Genomic DNA, 21543 nt, shown 5'->3' with positions numbered 1-21543 from the left:
ACAAGACTCTTAGTACAGCCTCGAACACCAACGTCAGATTACTACTTTCCTACAACTAGAGTTGAGTCTTACCAGAATCACAGAAGTGTATACGAGGTACAACCCATCACAGCTTCTTTCTCACATCCATCTCATAGGTAAGAGGTTTCGCTTTTTTAAACTACAATTCTGTAACTTTTAAAAGATATTTAACATTTTCTATCATATTAAATTAGCAACATAAAACATTATGCTTAATCTATAAAGTTCTACTCCGGTTCATTCCCTAGAATTTATACACATATTTTTATTTCTAATCTGCAAGAAAAAAATTGCCTATTTGATATTTGGTAACAGAGCATTAAAAGATAGTATACACACGTGGCATATATATATTTACAAAATACACTTCAAAAAGAAGCCAACACACTTTTAGCAAAAGTCTAAGCTTGCATAGATCAAAAAGAAAAAAGAATTGTGAATACAATTTTTGTTAAAATAGAAAATGGGGAATAAAAGTTACAGAATGGATATGAAGAGAGATCTTTTCCAAACTTTTATTTGTGCACATTCAATTGAAAAAGATAACTTTTACAGGTTCTTTGGTGCCCATATTCAGCATACAAAAATGTAAAAGACTATTCACAAATAAAACACATTAGCTCAAACTGGAAAAAACTAATGACAACAACAGAACAATTTAAGGTAGTGCACACTGTGACAGCTCTGCTTTCGGGGACATGAGAATTACTGCGAAAATAAATAGAATGTCCTTTTGTAAAAGCAGCAATGTCATGTCTTGTAAACTTCCTTTTTATATTACAGCAAGGTCTGAAATAAAATCCAAAGGGCCTGGAGCTTACACTGTAGCCGTGAATGAATAAAAGAGTCTATTTCCTCAATTACTGTTGGTCCAGTTTTCCTTTTGTTTTGAGTCCAATGTGCAGCAGGTTTTAAAAGGTGCTCAGTTAGGGATTCTAACCAATTAAGCGATGAATTATAAAATTTCTTTCCTGCTTTCAAACACAAACGGGTAAATCTGTTCCACAGCAGTAGCAACAGCCTTTACGTTGGGCCCTGTACCAAACACAACAGAGAGAGGAAGGGGTGAGAAGAGCGCCAGGAACGCAGATTTCCCAGAACTGAAAATATATGGGGTTGTTTTTAAAAAGCTCTACACTTTACATAGTCAGACGGTCACAGCAAAAACCAAGAGAATAAAATTCTTTCTGAACAGTTCAAGGCAATCTGAAACACCAATGATGTGATTCGTCTTGTTTTCGGGCCCCAGGGTGAAGACAGTGTACATAAAAACCACACACAGACTGCCGTGAAGGAGAATAAGAAGCGATGTGAGATACTGATTAAAGGAAGGAATGAAAAACGGGAGCAGACATTTTGGGCACTATCCTTTGGGTCGCTGTAGTCTGGCTTTGGTTAGGCTGCCTCTGACGCTCACAGGAGTGCTGAGGAACCCAGTAAAGTACAACAAGCCTGCTTCCAAGTTCTGGGAAATCAGAGGGCTGTGACTAGCTAACTGGTCTAAAACGCCCCGCAGGTTAGTACTCACTACCCACCCCCACGTTTATTACTAACCTGGCCATTCATCCTCACAGTTCACTCAGTAAATAGGGGCGCGTGCACGTGCACGCACGCATGCGCACGCACACTCACACACACACACACACACACACACACACACACACACACATGGGAATGAGGTGACGCTACATATGAATTAATCCATATAATACTAGGAATAACTAGTTTCTAAAAAATTTAATATTCCACTTGAATAGATAAAAGGAAACATAAAAAAAGACCAAATATTTTCATAAAACATTTTAATAAAAATGGTTTCACTAACGTACGCTTAACTCTTTTGAAAGATCTTAAAAACACACATATTGTACCCACTGTGAACTCTCTGAAGGTACTGACCACGTGCTATCAGGGTCTGCTCTTTCCTGATTCCTCTCCCTTCCCCCACATAGGATAGTGTTTTGCCTATGGGAACCACTCAGTATCTGTTCACTGAATTGTTAACATTTCATAGGATGTTCCAGATGTAAATATATAACGTATACTAATCAACCTGTCTTCAGTTTGTGATGTTGCTTAGTTACCTATTAACTCAAATGTAGATTTTACCTATACATCATAAACTCTACACTTAATGGGGACTTCTCAACAGATTTGGGGCTCTGCAGAGGCCTAGGCTCCAAAATGTAGGAAGAGGCAGTTGAAAGAAGGGAACACATGGATTTGTTCCCCCACACTCCATTTTAAGATTTCGGCATGACCCTGGCAGTAGGTTTTAAAAGTCTCCAAGGAAGATGTGAAAACCCATAGAATGAGTCAAAACTAAAACTTACTTGTTCAGAGTCTAAAGGTGTTGGTAACGTGTATTTTCTCTTAAGGACTAAAGGAATAAAAAGAAAAATTCAAGGACACCAAAGAAATTTTCCTGAATCCAATTTAGTCAAAGGTTGGGCCTAACTCTCAAGTGATGTCTCCGTACAATTTATACGCACAGTACTTTTAAAAACCATCCTGTGTGCTAATGTGATCCTTTGACATCTATGCCTGGTCTTTGAAACCACCCCTTCCGAATACTTAGGACTCAGAAGATACATAACAAAATACACATAAGACGTGATAAATAGGCACCAGTGATATATGAGTATTTTGCTTAGGTAAAACCTCTATGAAGTTTATGAAGTGGATTTCTCTTAGGGTGCCTGTGTGGCTCAGTGGGTTAAGCGTCTGACTCTTGATTTTGGCTTAGGTCATGAATCTACAACTACATGGAATAATACGAATGAATCTCACTAGGTAATAATGAATGAAAGAACACTGACCCAAAATAGTATGTATAAGACTTAAAACTAGTAGAAAAAGCAGGGAAAACGAAACTACAGTTTTAAAAGTCAGGAGACTGGTTCCCTTTGAAGGGCAGAAGTGACTGAAGGGGGCAATGAGACAATATTTATATTTGGATATAAGCACTTCATTCAAACCATAATTGGCCATACGCTTGCTTTCAGTATCATAAAATACCTGTTACTGTGATACTTCCCGTTGAAAAAATCTGTAACGTAGCTCTTAGAGATTTTATCCGATAGCACACAGCAGGATGAAGTTCAGGTTCATAACTGTACAAAAAAAAAAAACCACACAATTAATATAAATATTTATAGGCTGACAAACAATTACAAATTTGGTAAGTTGTCCTGATTCTTCGAAGACCTACCTGGCATGAGGTCTATTGTTCTTTGTGAATTCTGGCAAACGGATTTCAAATGGCATATTACACACCGCCAAAACGTTAACGACCTTAAAATCTGTAAATATTACCTTCAGGAGAGAAGTACAACTCAATGAGTTATTTTGCAACAAAAAAATTGCTCAGCAGAAAATAGAAATTGTTCATCAGGGAAACTATAAGTAACTGTTTCAATCCTTAAAAGTAAGAACAAACTAGAAAGAAAAACAACACCTGACGAACTGATTTAGTTTTCGGTGACTTCTTACTACCATACAGGTGACCCTTGAACAATGCAGGGATTAGTGCCCCTGCCAGTCAAAATTCCACGCATAACTTCTGACTCCTCAAACTCAACTACTAATAGCCCACGATTGACTGGAAGCCTTACCCATAACATAAACAGTCGATTAACACATATTTTGTATACATATTATATACTGTATTCTTACAATAAAGCTAGAGAAAAGAAAATGTTATTAAGAAAGTCAAAAGGAAGAGAGAATACATATATGGCACTGTAATAGATTTATCAAAAAACATCTGTACGTAAGTGGATCCGCACAGTTCAAACCTGTGTTGTTCAAGGGCCCACTGTAATTAAAGAAAAAGGTCAAAAACTTCATCAAAAAATTAAATAAAACTTGAGAGATTTGCAAGATTAAAACATCTGGGTCTTTTGAATCTTATCTTGTATTTTTTTAAACTTTAAGTGGGATATTTAATCTGCTGGGACAGGAGAAAGAATAGTGATTATAAAAATTAAAGCAGAGTTCAAGAGTCAAAATGGAAGTTGCCACTTAAATAAGTAAATACTGAGTATACGCTGAGTCAATACTGAGTACTGCGTGTACACTGAGCTCTGAAAGGTCAGACTTTTGCTTATAGGAGTAAGGTAAAATGACCTTTCTGCGAGTTTAGTTAGACGTTTTCTTCCGGGAGGGTAGAGTGAGAAAATGGTGTTTTTAACTGGGATTTTTCTCAACACGTCTAATGTTATAATAAGACAAGGTCCAAGGCTGAAAAGTAACTTCAGCCACTCCTACCAATAACTTGAATGGAGCAGTTTATTATCTTTTGAAACGTTCCCAGTAAAACCACAATTCTGGGTTAACTATCTTCCATCGGAGTACCTGCACAAGGCAGCTGATGAAAGTCACCACACTGTCCAAAGTGGCCCCACCATGAGTCACGACTCTCAATACTGCCACTTTTCTTAGGCACCAACCCTACCCCTCTCCCACCATCAGTACCCCGGCGCCTTTCTAGTATCTTCCACCTCGGGGAAGACGGAGGAAGACACAGAGAAACTCAACTTCCCACAACTGCTCATTTGAATTCCACACAGCCTGGGCCCATCTCTTCAGGGACCACAGCACATCTTTATTTTTCTTTCGTTGACTCATCATTTGCAAGTGACGTAACAAGTCCATACTACATAGCAATTTTACCAAATGTATGCCTCCATAAAATGGTATTTGATAAAGTTAACCTCCCAGTGATGGTCACTTTACAAGTAAGAGCCCACCAACCAGTATGCACTATCTGTGGACTAAACTGTGGATCTAACACAGCAGGCCAATCTTACAATGTCCGTTTTCAAACACTGTGCATTTTGTTTTGGACTTATGCTATTTTTTTTTTAAATGTTTATTTTTGAGAGAGCGCAAGTCGGGGAGGGGCAGGAGACAGAGGATCTGAAGCGGGCTCTACACTGACAGCAGAGAGCACGATGTGGGGCTCAAACTCATCAACCATGAGCTGAGCCGAAGTCAAGAGCCGGACGCTCAACCGACTGAGCCACCCAGGTGCCCCAGGATTCATGTCATTTTTAATACAGCTGATTGATTTTACAAAATGCAGCCTTTTCTGAGTTCTTATACACAGGTGTATACTTAGTATTGGTTATTCATGTGAATCCTTTTCAACTTACACCAGCAAATGCTGTTATTTCTCAAGCACAGATTCAGTAAGTTCTACATATTTTTAAATAATCACAGTTTCCTGTTACAATGGTAATGCCGTCACTAACCATAAAATGTAGGAACACTGTTTACTCTTAGCCATAAAATGTATAGATCTAGGCAAGTTCCGTTCTAATATCTTTTTTCTTCTTTATAATTTATGTGATAGCTATCTACAAATAAAAACAAATGCGCTTCAACTTTTTGAACGTAGGGCCCTACTCCCTGCTCATCATCCTGACAAACTACTCTTGAGGTCATCAAAAACATGACCTGGTGTGTGTGTGTGAGGAGTGAACAACCTGAAGAGCTGAGAAGGCAGGTCACGTGTAAGGTAACAAGCGTCTCTGAGAAAGGGGGCAGTGAAAAAGCCAGGATCCTTGCAAGGACTCACGTGGGTAAGCTCACTGCGTAATTTTTGTACCGAAGGACGGTAAGAAAAAGGCCAATCGTGAGGAAGTTTTTGTGTGATTTCTTCCGTCTATTAAATTAAAAAGTTTACCTTTACAAACTAAATCCTTTCATATTTGCAGTTTGGATGTTTTTTTGAAAACATTACCTGAAAACCTAGTTTCTGCAGACTGCGGGCTAAACGTCTGGCACCAAATTTTGCTTCTTCTTCGCTACGGTTTTAAGGAAACGAAAAGATTATCAGTCACACAGGAAATAAACTTTATACTGACAAACATGACAAATGACACACATGATTTTAAGTCCAGGAAAACGTCCTCCCCTTGTACAAAGGAAACATTAAAAGTCCAAGGAAAGTTTACCTTGTTGCTCCAGTGCAAATAATTTTTCCTGAGGACCAAATTGTAGCTGTGATTCTAGGTTTTCTAAGCTTCATTAATACTTTCTGCAAAAAACAACACACACACACACACAAAACCCAAAACCTGATTACACATTAAATATTAATTTTCACTTACGGTGCTGCTCTACGTGGCCATTTTAATACAAGTTGACTACTCGACGCTTACCCATGCCTGAAATAAATAACTGTTCTCCAAATCATCCATTCGGGAATCGAGCTCCATACCGAACACAAAGAACATATTAATCCAAAAGGACATTCAATTAATCAAAAATACAAGGTCTGCATAAACCTCTTACTATATACTTGAAATCAATACGCCACGAGTCTGTACACTTTCCAACTCTCATTCCCCGCTGGTTACATAACTGGAATTTGCAATTCGCAATCCACATAAATGGATCCTTAAACATGCCAAACTTGTTCACACCTCAGGGGTTTTGCAGTAATTGTTACTGTCATCCGGAATGTTCTTCCCTCAATATTCTCACTTCATTCAAGTCTCTCACCAGATGTCAGAGAGGCCTTCCCTGACCACTCCATCACTGCACCCGTCCCTTTGTCGCTCCCCACCTCCTACCTTGCTTTATTCTGCTTCATGGTACTCATCGCTACTTTCTGTACCTTACAGTTGAGATGCCTACTACATGTTCAAGTTCAATACACAAATCTTGAATGCAGGGGAAACGGTGGAGCTGGAGATGTAATTTTAGATTCCTTAGATATGAGAGCCATTTAAAGCTGTGGGTTTGAATGAAATTATCTACAGAATGAGCATAAGTCGGTCAAGGACGAAGGTCCAAGAGAACAACAAATTTAAGTTTTCACTGTAGTTTTTCATTTATGGAAATATTAATTATATGCCCAGTGTGCATAAGAGAAGTAAATGTATACTGATTACGATAGCATATGAATCAGACGTTTCTCCTTCAAACTTCCGTTGGCATTTTGAGTTTTGCCCCTTCTCTGTCATATGCCGTATTACCCACCTATTATCAAAGCTATTAAATCTGGAAGGATAAAATTTCCCAAAGAGTCAAAATAAAATCTGAACTAAAAGATAGTATAAAATTTCACACACAAGTGGCTGGGAAACACTAAACTGAGTTTATTCTGCACTTAAGTGCCTTTCACCACCTGCTTACCATCAACTCAGCCTTTTCAGTTCATCTTCCTAGGAAAAATGACTTCCCTGTCCCATGGCACACACAAGATCCAAAGCAGCACGAGGCCTTTTACTCGCTAACCTTCTTCAGCGGACATATTCCTTCCTTTATTTAGGTGACGATGGCATTGCTGATGAACTTGAAAATCTTTAATTGTGTCACTATTAAGTTTTAATTGAATTCAATTCCCCTTAACTTAGTTTGTAGTACTAAGAACTAATAATTTACTGAGGTATACTGGCACCTAATTTTTAGAGCTTGGAGCCTTCATATACATTCATAATTTTCATAATAAATGTATAAGATACACATCTCAACATCATGTGGTTTACAAAATCCAATGAACACGTATTGTCACTTCTAACGTTAATCTTCAATAAGGTTAAAGGCAAGTTATCAATGCTTTTATTTTTTTTTTTTAATTTTTTTTTTTTTCAACGTTTATTTATTTTTGGGACAGAGAGAGACAGAGCATGAACGGGGGAGGGGCAGAGAGAGAGGGAGACACAGAATCGGAAACTGGCTCCAGGCTCTGAGCCATCAGCCCAGAGCCTGACGCGGGGCTCAAACTCGCAGACCGTGAGATCGTGACCTGGCTGAAGTCGGACGCTTAACCGACTATGCCACCCAGGCGCCCCTCAATGCTTTTATTTTAAAGAGTAGAGGTCTAACAAAAACTAAAATTGAAAGTATCCAGGTTAGGATATGAATCATATTATTTTCAGCAATGTGTTACTAAGAATACCAACTATTTTATTTTAGCTAAATAAAGAGGGGTATGACAACATACTACAAAAATCACAACATATGTATTAGGACCTCATTCGTATCATGCATCATTCATGCAAGTAAAAAATTATATTTGAATTAAGTATACACCACTGTACAGATGTCCCCTTATTCAGTTAAAAGAAATTAAGAGAAAAAAATGTCTAGTAGCCTGTGAATTCTTTGCTAAGACTTAGAGATGTGTATATGCAAAAGTTGGCACTTCATGGGAGCGGGGGCGGGGGGGCTTCTACAGGGCTCCATATTGTACTGAGTACAGCCGGCACTTGGTAAGGTGCTCTTAAACTATCGGTAAGTGAATATATTTTAGTATATCATTTATAGCACTACAAAACCAGTCTATGTAGCCCACACGCCAAAATTTAGATACTTACTCCAACATCACGCTTATAAATTACATTTGCTCCCTCCAAAGCAATCTTCCTTAAGTTCAAATGGCATCTTGTTCTAAAAACACAGACTACATTTGTAATTAGAATGTCCAATGCAACATCACTGTCTGCATCCATTGGGGTAGTTTAAAAACTGAGCTTCCCACCACGAAGATCACATCCTGAGAAAGAAAACAAAATAAAGTAATTACACTTAAATATCCTGTTAATTTATTTTTCATAAATAGTCTTGAAAATTAAAATATAAGAAATGAATTACACTATTTAGTTTTCAAATGTGACTCAAACCAAATCATGTCCCTTCTTTTCCTCACTAAAAATGTCATTTTTAAAAAGATAACAAACATGTCGTACAGAATCTTTCAAAATCCGGACCTTTTATTCTACAATTAATAAGTAACATTTACGTGCCAGGAGCCTACCAGACTTCTCTCCTGGTACTTCCCTTTACAACAACTATGTTTCAGGTGTATCATAATTATGGCAATTCTCCAAACGCACCAAGTTTAAGGGTGGGACTTTGTGGTCCCAATGTCCAATCATTAGTGGTACTGTAACCCGCCTCATACAACTTGCCAGGGCGAGAAGAAGGATGACCTGTCTTTCCTCTATTTTAGGTAACTGACTTACCTGTTTAAAGAAGCAGAAATATTAATTATAATATTAATAGATTTTTCTCATTTACTAGTCAGCCATTCATTATTCACTTACTGAATACCTTCTATGCACTGAGGACACCAGGAAAAAAATGAATAAGGCAAAATCTTTTGTCATCAAGGAGCTCACGAGTCTATGAGTGTAGGAAGAAGCTCTCACAAAATAGCACACCATTTTCGTCAGGATCACAGTCTTTCAAGGTCTGTATCCTTTTAAAACTATGATACGAGCATTTCTATAAATGAACCAACAAAAAAGAGCCCCAGTTTTTACCAGTAAGCATATGACCCATTTCCAGTTAAAAAATTCTGACCAGGTTTCCACATCTTAAAAAACAAGTAATGGTAATTTAGTTCACCTAACCCACAAAGAGAATACCAGAAAACAGTAACAATACCATTGTAATCATCTTGGGGATCCCTTGCAGCTACAATATGATAAACTAGTATTCTTTATAAGGATTCAAATTATTGCATGACTAAAACAACGAAGATGCCAAGGGTCCCGATAAAGAAAATTCCAGCTTGTTTTCCTGCCGTTTGGGATCTGACAGAACACAAGTCAGACCAGACCTGTGGCACCTCTCTAGGACGATGGAGCCTTCAGTTCTGTGCACCACCTGTATCTCCGCTTCACCAATTTCTGACTTTTACGTTCCCTTCAATCTGCTTATCTCCTTGTTGTTTTCTGTGTATCTCTAAGTCAACTCAAATAATTTTTACGTACAAGGGATGGGGCAGGAGTAGCAGTGCATATACAAGTAGACGGATTACTAAAGAGGATGGAGGCAGTTATCAACACTGACCTTAAACAGCAGGATCAATATCCTGACTCCCCACACACCAGGTACGAGAACCTGAAAAAGGTATGCAATCTATCTGTGCCTCGGTTTTCTCATTTGTGGCATGGAATATAGTGTCCTACTAGAACGTGTTGTGGGGATTATACAGAGTGTATAAAAAGTACTTAGCATACATATTTGGCAATAATAACACAAAAATGACAGTTAATATGGATAAAATAATCAATAAGCAGAGATATCTTACTACCATTTCCCATGATTATATTATAGCCCAGATGCTGAGCCATATAGACCTCACCAGGTTTTCTATTTTCCTGTAAAAACTATGAAATAACTGAGGTAAAGAGGCTCTTAGCTGCATACCCCAACATCCGTTCCAGATGAACAGAACCCAGGTGTTTGGGAGAAATAAAATACTATCCATACTTTCAAGGCTCCCTGGGAACAGGTAGAGCCAAGGGGCCACACGATCCTGTCACGATTAACGAAATGCAAAATGAAATGGTTTTGTATCTTTTGCGAAGAAAAGATTGCTTAGAGTGACCAGACTAAGCCAGCCAAGACCCCTTTGGCCTTCCTACCCTTCTTCACTTTTATTGGCTGGACTTTAGATGTAAGAATTGGGAGCTCAAGTAGCCATCTGATCATGAGACTATGAGATAAGGGCAGTGGAACAGTAAGACAGAGCAAGCCCCAGTCCCTAATCCAATGGAATTCCTTATTACCCCTGTACTTCCTAATTCCAGACTTGATGAAGGTGGGAGAAAAATCAATTTCCATCTCAAGGCCCTCGCCTGCTGAATTTCTGTCATATGCAGCCAAGCCTAATCCTAACGGATGCACATCCCAAGAGAGAGGCTACAGAAAGCACTACTTAAAAAGAAACTCGTATGAAGAAACTGTCAAATTTACTGTTTCACACAGATTTTGTTTTTTACATTAAAACAAATTAAAACAAATTAAGGCGAGAATACCAGGACAATATGTAGGGTAAAAATAAGTCAAGAAAGTAGGTATAAAGCAAATCTCGGTGACTGCAAAGAAGACTTGAAATTAACACACAATTGTGCCTGTACTTTAGTAACTTAAACTCTAAAAATGAGATCACAGGCGTAGTTCATCCTAAGTTACTCAATGTTCATATTTTAGATGAATATAACCTGGCAAGCAGCCTCAGAAAACACTATTGCTTTAATACGTTTTAAATCAAGGACAGAATATGGAGTCAGTACTTAAAAAAGAATCAGGCGGGGCGCCTGGGTGGCTCAGTCGGTTAAGCGGCCCACTTTGGCTCAGGTCGTGATCTCGCGGTCCGTGAGTTCGAGCCCCGCGTCGGGCTCTGTGCTGACAGCTCAGAGCCTGGAGCCTGTTTCAGATTCTGTGTCTCCCTCTCTCTGCCCCTCCCCCGTTCATGCTCTGTCTCTCTCTGTCTCAAAAATAAACGTTAAAAAAAAAAAATTAAAAAAAAAAAAGGGGCATCCTACACGAAAGACTCCACATTTCTGAAGCATTACAAACAAACAAAAAACCCACTTGCAGTCAATTTAGCTATCTTGTAAAACAAGAAAGAAGTGGTGGATATTAACAAAGATTCACCCCACAGCTAACATCATACTCAATGGTGAAAAGCTGAAAGCTTTTCCTCGGAGATCCGGAACAAGTCAAAGATGCCCACTCTCACCGCTTGCATTCAACACAGTATTGGAAATCCTAGCCAGAGCAGTTAGGCAAGAAAAAGACAATGCATCCAAATTGGAAAGGGAAAAAGTAAAATTGTCACTTTTTGTGGATGGCATGATTTTATATATAGAAAACCCTAAAGACTCCACCAAAAACACTTTTATACCTAATAAATGAATTCAGGAAAAGCTGCCAAGTACAAAATCAATATATAAAATCTGTTCTGTTTCTATATACTAACAACAAACTATCAGAAAGAGAAATTTTAAAAACTCAATTTATAATTGCATCAAAAAGAACAAAATACCTAGGAATAAATTTAAACAAGGAGATGAAAAACCTGTACACTGAAAACTGTAAGACACTGATGAAAGAAAATGGAAAACAAGTAAATGTATATTACATGCTCATCGATTGAAAGAATTAATAGTTAAAATGTCCATACCACTCAAAGCAATCTAGAGATTCAATGCGATCGCTATCAAAATCCCAATGGTATTTTTCACAGAAATAGAACAAACAATCCGAAAATTTGTATGGAACCACACAAGCAATCTTGAGAAAGAACAAAGCTGGACTCCGATTTCAAACTATATTACAAAGCTATAGTAATAGAGATCAGAACAGAATAGAGAGCCCAAAATAAACCCATGCACGTTCAGTCAACCGATGTATGAATAAGGAGGCAAGCACACACAATGGTGAACAGACAGTCTCTTCAAGAAGTGGTGCTGAGAAAGCCGGGCAGCCACATTCAAAAGAATAAAACTACACTCCTATCTTGCACCACACGTAAAAATAACACAAAATGGATTAAAGACTTGAATGTAAAACCTGGAACTATAAAACTAGAAGAAAACGGGTGGTAAGCTCCATGATACCACCAGTCTTCGCACTGAATTTCTGGATCTAACTTTAAAAGCAAAGGCAACAAAAGCAAAAGCAAGCAAGCGATACATCAAACTAAAAAGCTTCTGCACAGCAAACAACATGAAAGGCAGCCTACTGAATGCGAGAAAATTGCTGCAAATCATATACTCAGTAAGATGTAAATATCCAGAAAATAAAAAGAACTCTTATAACTCAATAGCAAAAACAACAAACAATCTGATTAAAAAATGGGTAGAGGAACTGAAGAGACATTTTTCCAAAGAAGGCATACAGATAGCCTACAGGCACATGAAAAGATACTCAATCAACATCGCTAATCATCAGGGAAAAGCAACTCAAAACCACAAGGAGAGATCACTGCACATGTGTTAGAATGGTTGTTAACAAAAAGACACACAATAACAGGCGCTGGTGAGGATGTGGAGAGAAGGGAAAGCTTGTTCACTGTTGGTGGGAATGTAAACTGGTGCAGCTACTGTGGAAAACAGTATGGAGGTCCCTCAAAAAATTAAAAACGATCCAACAATTCCACTTTTGGAAAGTCATCTGAAGAAAGGGGAAACATTAATTTGAAAAGATATATGCACCCCTACATTCATCACAGTATTATTTACAATAGCCAAGCTATGGAAGTAACCTAAATGTCCACTGATGGGTGAATGCATAAAAAAAGATGTGGTATATATACAAAATGGAATACTTCTCGGCCATAAAAAAGAAAACAAATATAAACGACTTAAGCATTCGATCCAAGAAATCAAGTATAGGACAAATATAAATGACTTCAGCATTCGATCCAAGAAATCAAGTAAATGACAACCACAAAATAGAAGGAAGAAAATGGTAAATGAAAGTAGAAATAATATAACTAAAAAAGCAAACATGGTAGAAATAAAAGAAAAATTCAACTCCAAGTTTTGAAATGTAAAAGATTCCAATAGTTTTTTCATATAGGAATATGAAAAAGTTAATTTCTTCAATTTTTTGTATAGTACAGAAAAACAACATAAATATTAGAATCTTTGTACAGTATAGAAAAATAACATATATATTAGAGAAAAACAACATATATATGAAAAGCACAGTTAACTCTATTTTGATTTAAATAGAATTATCAATGACTTTCTCACCGCACAGGGCCTAACATTAAGGCATGGTTTAATCAGGTGTTTCGTCCTGTGCTCCAAGTATGCCTACTATGAGTTGTCAAATATTTCCTCCTAATAAAAAGCAGAATTCAAAACTGCCCCTGCCCTAACTTCAGGAACTATCATATTTCTAGCTTCTTATTAAGTCCATTACAGTTGTGGCCAAAAGCACAAACTTCCAGTTATAAAACCAGTAAGTCCTGGAGATATAATGTACAGCTTGGCGACTAGAGTTAGTACTACCATATGGTATATTTGAAAGCTAAGAGAGTAGATCTCATCACAAGAAAATAAATGTGTAACTATGTGTGGTGACGGATGCTAATGACATAGTGTGGTGGTTATTTTGCAATTCATATATATATGTATATGGGTGTGTATATGGGTGTGTGTATATATATATATATATATATATATATACACACACCCATATGTATATATGTATATATATATGTATATGTATATAGATATGTATATGTATATATATGTATATGTGTATGTGTATGTATATACATATGTATGTATATACATATGTATATGTATATATATATACACACACCCATATACACACCCATATACATATATATATATATTTTTTAAATCATTAAGTTGTATACCTGAAACATATTACATGTCAATTGTATCTCAATAAAAATTTTTAAATAGTCTTAGAAAAAATTCCTCATAGAGGCTGAAGCAGCTTCTTCCTCACTCAATGATTTTATGGATAAGAACACATTGTGTGTTTTAGGTTCTCTGACTTTTCAGTGGTATTCAAAAACATTACTTCAGTAACCCTCACAAACTGCAACCTTAAAGCATTACTTGGAAAACACCGCCACCTCCTGGCTTTTAAGACAAATTGCATCAAAGACTACAGGTGATAGCGTGGGTTTGGTTCTAGACCACCATGAAGAAGCGGGTAACTCAATAAAGCAAGTCAAATAAACGTTCTGGTTTCTCAGTGCATATAAGTTATGTTTACACCATACTATAGTCTATTAATTATATAACAGCATTATATCTAAAATCATCAACATATAAACCTTATTTTAAAAGTACTTTATTGCTAAAAAATGTTAACCATCTGAGCTTTCAGCAAGTCAATCTTTTTGCTGGCGGAAAGGAAAAGGAGAACATGGAAGGTTCTGCCTCCATGTTGATGGCTGCTGACTGATCAGAATGAAGCAGTTGGGGTGAAGATTGGGGTGATTGCGGCAATTTCTTTAAGACAATAAAGTCTGCCACATGGATCGGATCTTCCTTTCATGAACGATTTCCCTATAGTAGGTGATGCATTCCCTATAGTAGGTAGCCACTGTCGAACTTCTTTCAAAATTGAAGTCAGTCCTCTCGATCCATTAAACCTACTGCATTATCAGCTAAATTCATGTAATATTCTAAATCCTCTGTTGGTCACTTCAACAATCTTCACGGCATCTTCACCAAGAGTAGACTCCACCTCAGGAAACCATCTTCTTGGCTCTTCCCTAAGAAGCGACTCGTCAGCCATTCAAGATTGACCATGAGATTGCAGCAATTCAGTCCCATCTTCAGGCTCCACTTCTTTTTAATTATTTTTTAATGTTTATTTATTTTTGAGACAGAGACAGAGCATGAATGGGGGGAGGGTCAGAGAGAGAGGGAGACACAGAATCGGAAGCAGGCTCCAGGCTCTGAGCTGTCAGCACAGAGCCCGACGCGGGGCTTGAACTTGTGAACGAGATCATGACCTGAGCCAAAGTCGGACACTTAAGCGACTGAGCCACCCAGGCGCCCCCAGGCTCCACTTCTAATTCTAGTTCTCCTGCTGTTTCCACCACACCTGCAGTTACTTCCTCCACTTTAGTACTGAGCCCCTTAAAGTCATCCATGAGGATTGAAACCAACTTCTACCAAACTCCTCTTAATGTTGATATTGTGACCTCTTCCCATGAATCATGAATGTTCTTAATGGCATCTAGAATGGTGAATCCTTTACAGAAGGTTTTCAATGTACTTTTTCCAGATCCATCAGAGGAATCACTATCTGGGGCAGTTCTATAGCCTTATGGAAATGTATTTCTTAAACAATAAGACTTGCAAGTTGAACTGACTCCTTGATCCATGGGCTACAGAACGGATGTTGTGGTAGCAGGCATAAAACGACATTAATTTCATTACACATCTCCACCAGAGCTCTTGGGTAACCAGGTGCACTGTCAACGAGCAGTAATATTTTGAAAAGCATCTTTTTTTCTGAGCAGTCTCAACAGTGGGCTTAAAACATTCATAAACCATGTTGCAAATAGATGTGCTTTCACCCAAACTTTATTGTTCCATTTATAGAGCACAGGCAGAGTAGATTCTCTTAAAGGTCCTAGGATTTTTGGGATAGTACATGAGCACTGGCTTCAACTGAAAGTCACCAGCAGTATCAGCCCCCAACAGGAGAGCCAGTCTATCCTTTGAAGCTAGCATTGACTTCTCTCTAGCTATGAAATCCTTAAACAGCATTTCATTGCAATCGAAAGCTATTTTGTGTATATTTAAAATCTGTTGTTTAATGTAACCATCTTCCTTATCTTAGCTAGATCTTCTGGATAACTTGCTTCAGCTTCTACATCACCGCTTGCTGCTTCACCCTGCTTTTAGGTCATGGAAATGGCTTCTTTCCTTAAATGCACCAACCTCTGTGAGCTTCAAACTTTCTTCTCCGGCTTCCTCATCTTTCTCAGCCTTCACAGAATTGAAGAGAGTTAGGGCCTTGCTCTGGATCAGGCTTTGGCTTAAGGGAATGTCGGGGCTGGTACGACCTTCTATCCAGACCACTACAATTTTCTCTGTATCAGCAATACAGTTGTTTTACTTTCGTACCATTAATGTGTTTACTGGAGTAGCAGTCTTAATTTCCTTCAAGAACGTTTCCTTTGCGGTCACAACTTGACTAACTGGCACAAGAGACCTAGCTTTTGGCCTACTGCAGCTTTTGACACTCACGAAGCGTAATCGTATCTGGCTTTTGATTTCAAGGGAGTGTAATTCTTCCTTTCACTTGAACACTTAGAGGTCATCAGAGGGCTACAAACTGACCTAATTTCAATACCGTTGTGTTTCGGGGCACGGGGGGGGGGGGGGGGGGCGAGGAGACAGACAGGGGGACGACCAGTTGGTGGAGCAGACACACCGGATACGTTTCAAGTCTGCCACCTTAAACGGGAGCATTTCACAGGGCCCCAAAACAACTACAGAGTAACAGCAAAGATCACTGATCACCATAACAAACACAGTAATAATGAGTAAGTCTGAAACACCGAGGGAATCATCTAACTGTTGGAAAGATGGTGCCAACAGATTTGCTTGGTGCAAGGTTGTCACAAACCTCCCGTCTGCCAAAAACGCGGTATCTGTGGAGCGCATTAAGACCAGTAATAGCTCTAGTACATTTTATACTTTCCACATCAGGAAAGATACTGAAACTGAAAGGCCACAAAAAACACTCTTCGTAAAAACAAGGCAAAAATACCCCCAAAACCTAATAAAAGGCCAGGAGAACAAAACGAAATAAACAGAGCACAGAAAAATAACATATTAGCTACTCTGAGGATATTCAAGTTGCATCTGAGGACACCGGGAGAGCGGCCTCCAACGCTTTAACCACAAGATCACCCTCCACGATTTGAGAAATGGCAAAAGTAGGGGAAGACTGGATTTAGACCCATTTGCACACAACATGAACCCTCACGGTCTCCTGGAGATTGCTCTTTTCTACAGGTGAGGCATGCCATCCAAAGTAACCTCATATTCGTCATAAAGCTCTCAAAATAGCACATCAGGACACAGACGTTGTGTCCTGACTCCAACAGACGACTTGACAGTCCCTCAGCACACGCCTGTAACCCAGCTAACGTTGTGCCTTTGAAAAAGCCAACGTTCTTTCACATCTGTTTCATGGCACAGGAGAAACCTTACTTCTTCCCTTTCTCGTCTGAAAACTGGCGGTATCACTGCACCCCCCCCCCCCCAAAGGTGCTGTGAAGGATTAAGTACGGTTATCTATGTCCATACAGCACACAGCATGCATTAATTAAATGACAGCTATTACTGCTTGATGGATTCACAGGTAGTTGAATTTTATAACCAAATAGTATTATTTCATGAACCGATGCAAACCTTGAGAAGCCATATTAACAGAGAGAAAAAAATGGAGATCGCCGCAGATTAGGCAGGGGTCAGCAAATTATACAATGGGCCAGTGGCCATTTTGTAAAAAAAAGTTTTATTGGAACATGCCATGCTCAAGTGTTACCTAATGACCACGTGGCACAACTGAGCAGTTATGACAAAAACCAGATGACCCACAAGTCTAAAATAGTTACCATCCGGTCTTTAAGGAAAAAAAAAAAAGTCTGTTAATTCCTGGGCTGGCCCAATTAGGCTGTATCAATAAAATAAAATGCAACACTGATAAATTTTAAAGCCTTTTTTTTTTTTTTTTTGAGACAGAAAGAGACAGAACATGAACGGAGGAGGGTCAGAGAGAGGGAGACACAGAATCTGAAGCAGACACCAGGCTCCGAGCTGTCAGCACAGAGCCTGACACGGGGCTCGAACTCATGGACTGTGAGATCATGCCCTGAGCTGAAGTCAGATGCTTAACCGACTGAGCCACCCAGGCCCCCCATCTACATTTTTATTAAAATCCATAAAATATGTTTGTCATGGTCCTTGATTGAACACTGGTTTGAACAAACCATTTGTAGGAAATATTTGAGGGACATCAGTATGGATCTGAGTGATACATATATTGGGGAGTTACTGTTCATTTCGTTATGTGCAATGACAGACTAGTTACATAGACCAATATGCTTATTTTTTAGAGACACTACCAAAATATTCAGGGAGGCATGTCGTGTTTATAATTTACGTTAAAATCCAAGTGTTTTTCATTATCTGAACTCAGTAACAAATAGATTTGGATAAAGTTTCAGATGACTCCCTAGATGCTGGAATCCTGCTACAGGAACCAAACAAATTTGGACAATCTATTCTGGGATACAGAATAGATATGGACAGTAAATACAATTGTATTTTAGGACCAAAAAAATGTCACGTTACTGTTGCATGTCTTAACAATTGTTAAACGTACGTGATAGACATACGGATGGGTATTCATTATACTATTCTCCCTTTAATTCTCTCTGAAAATTTCCATAATAATTTTTTTAATGTTTATTTGTCTTTGAGAGAGAGAGGCAGAGTACGAGCATGGGAGGGACAGAGAGAGAGGGACACACAGAATCCGAAGGAGGCTCCAGGCTGTCATCACGGAGCCTGACGTGGGACTCGAACCCAGGTTAGATCATGAGCTGAGCCGAAGTTGGATGCTTAACCGACTGAGCCAGCCAGGTGCCTCTCCACAATAATTTTAAGAAGTGTTTAAGAAAAGACTTTACTTCACACTAGGCCATACTAAGACAACATGAAGTTGTGATTATATTACTTAAAAAACAAACAGAACCTAGGTTAGATAGGAGCACCTACAGCAAAGGAGTGCCTATAGCCTTTTTTGCTACCAAAATGTCTCAATATCCAAACACTGTCATTTAAAGAGGGCAATGATAACCAGATATCCAGAGGGAAGTAGGATGGTATGAGATATAAAAATAGTGTGTGAGGGAAGTCTCAGGACATTTAGCGCAGGAAAGAAAAGATAGCAGTTGTTCTCAAATATCTGAATAAAAAGGAAACTGACAGAACCAGTTAAAGTCACATGGAAGCAGATCTCACGAAGCCACACCGATAAACAAATACCACTGCAAAGCAGGGGACTCCACAGAAGAGAAGTGTCACAAAAGGAGGCGGGGGGGGGGGGGGGGAGGTGTGGCTAGAGAATTAACCAACAGTTAAGAATGTTATAGAATGAGTCTTCGATTAAGATGAGACTAGATGGTTTCTAAGGTCCCACCCAATTCTCAAATCCCAGATTCTAACATCTTAGATGAAGGCAGGCTACTGACAAACTAGGCATTATACACTAAATTTTTATTTCAGTTCTAGAGCTACTGTGTCAGTTTAGTTAAATTAACATCCCAATTCTCAACTTCCCGCTTTGCCTTCAACATGCGTGTATGTTCAAAGGGGCAGCGGAGGGAGAAGACTGGCAGCACTACAGGGCAACAGCACAGGCACATGGACGAAGCTGCAAACCTTGCACCCGTGTGGCAGGGTGACATTCTATCATTCTGTCACCTGGTGCACTTCCGGGACCCATCTTTAGGGCTGGCATTTTTGCATTCTAGCCACAGAAAGAAAATTTTACTAACAGGACGCCTGGCCTAAAAAAAAACCCTTGTACTTTCCAAAGGAAAAGCTTATATATTATGCCATCCATATTACATAAAACATTCAACAAGTATTTAAGTATAAAGCAAAAAGTACTTGATATACAAACCATGATTACATTGAGTTAAACAGAAAGTTCAAGTATCTTCATTACTTTTGCCTCCACCTATGACTTAGTCTAAATAACAATTCTGAAGACCAGCAAGCTGGTAGCATTCATGTAAATACCTTGCATCAAAATGAACTGTTACGATTTTTTAAATCTGTATTAAGGAAACTACAAAAATACTGTTTTTATGGAAATTAACAACAAGTGGTGGGTTGCCAGCAACTATCTATTTAAAAAAAATAGGAAGGAAAATTTTTATGTTTCAGTCAGTAAAAATATTTGTGATGGTGCCTAAAAAATAATGGAGGAAATTTAACTTGATGATTTTCTGAATGTGTGCTTAATGAAAGGCAAATCAATGGTTTACACTCAAAGAAAAAGTTCCAGTTAAAACAAAACAAAGTATTTTTGTAATTTAAGAATAATCTAATATCTACCTCATATTAATAATGTTTCAATAGTAGCCCACTTAAGAATTTCACTATTTCATCATGTACTAAAACCTATCTATAAAATAAGAGAACTTGGGGGTGCCTGGGTGGCTCAGTTGGTTAAGTGTCTGACTCTTGATTTCAGCTCAGGTCGCGATCTAAGGTTTGGACATCAAGCCCCGGGTTGGGCTCCACGCTGAGCATGAAGCTTGCTTAAGATTCTCTCTCTCCCTCTGCCCCTCCCCAGTGCTTGAGCAGAGGCTCTCTTTCTCTCTCTCAGAAATAAAGTAAGAGAACTTGGATCCTAGTGGAAGCTTTGTGAAAGTGGGCTGGCTCTGAACGTTCCTACACTATTTGCAAAATGCATACACCATTTACTCATCACATGATTTGTTTTGAGAAATTAATGAACACCTCCCAAATCATAATGTGCCCAATTAATGCCATATTAGTCAATGCTAACATCAACTAATGTATTACTGTGGATAACAAGAAAATAAGTATATTTTACTGAATATAACTTGAAATTTGCGGATTCAAACTCAAAAGATGAGAAATTGAGTGTACCAATTCCTTATGAAGAACAAAATTTACTTTGGATAGATTTCTTAGTATTTCAAATAAATGGCCTTAATGCAGGATTTTAAGGAAGATACCACATCATTTTCCAATCACATACAAAATACTCAAAGAAAAACAAGTCCTAGCACAGTTATAATTACTAAGGTCCCCCCTCCCCCATGCTCAAAAGGCACATGTTTTTAGGCTGCTGAATCCTTACATTTATCTGCATATTAAACAAGACTGAGATCACATGTATATTCTGTCATAGCTCCCCAACAAAGTATTCTGAAAAGGTCTTTGACAATCTGAGATACAAGAAAAACCAATAGTGAATTAACTGGTGAGGGTGAAATTCCTTGAATACTGATAAGAGTGCACTTTTAAAATACTACCACTTGTATTTATTCTGTTAACTGTCTCCGATTCTTTGTTCATTTTCCTCCTGAGATTTCTTACTGCTTTATACAAGCTCTTATATGTTAAAGAATATTAATCTTTTGCCGGCTTATGCTATTCCTTCGCTAAAATTCTTCACCTGTCTCACTCCTATTTGTTCTATAGCTCAGCA

General features: G+C 38.4%; 1 protein-coding gene across 14 annotated transcripts in view; it reads right to left on the bottom strand.

The window, feature by feature from the left end:
* Positions 1 to 522: 522 nt before the first annotated feature.
* Positions 523 to 21543, bottom strand: part of TBPL1 (TATA-box binding protein like 1) — a 36003-nt gene continuing 14982 nt past the window's right edge. For 9 of the 14 annotated variants that reach the window (XM_043592427.1, XM_043592425.1, XM_043592421.1 and 6 more), the window contains 6 exons: positions 8352 to 8530; positions 5982 to 6064; positions 5768 to 5831; positions 3233 to 3336; positions 3040 to 3134; positions 1020 to 1486 (listed from right to left, as the gene is read on the bottom strand). In XM_043592427.1, the coding sequence (XP_043448362.1) occupies positions 1344 to 1486; positions 3040 to 3134; positions 3233 to 3336; positions 5768 to 5831; positions 5982 to 6064; positions 8352 to 8486 (624 nt within the window). In that variant the 5' untranslated portion in view covers positions 8487 to 8530 and the 3' untranslated portion in view covers positions 1020 to 1343. The other 5 variants (XM_043592431.1, XM_043592432.1, XM_043592430.1 and 2 more) reach the window with 2 other exon arrangements.

Source organism: Prionailurus bengalensis, chromosome B2, assembly GCF_016509475.1.
Source record: "Prionailurus bengalensis isolate Pbe53 chromosome B2, Fcat_Pben_1.1_paternal_pri, whole genome shotgun sequence".
NCBI classification, from domain to species: domain Eukaryota; kingdom Metazoa; phylum Chordata; class Mammalia; order Carnivora; family Felidae; genus Prionailurus; species Prionailurus bengalensis.
Note: the sequence above shows the minus strand (reverse complement) of the source record. Positions and strands in the feature narration are given on the sequence as shown.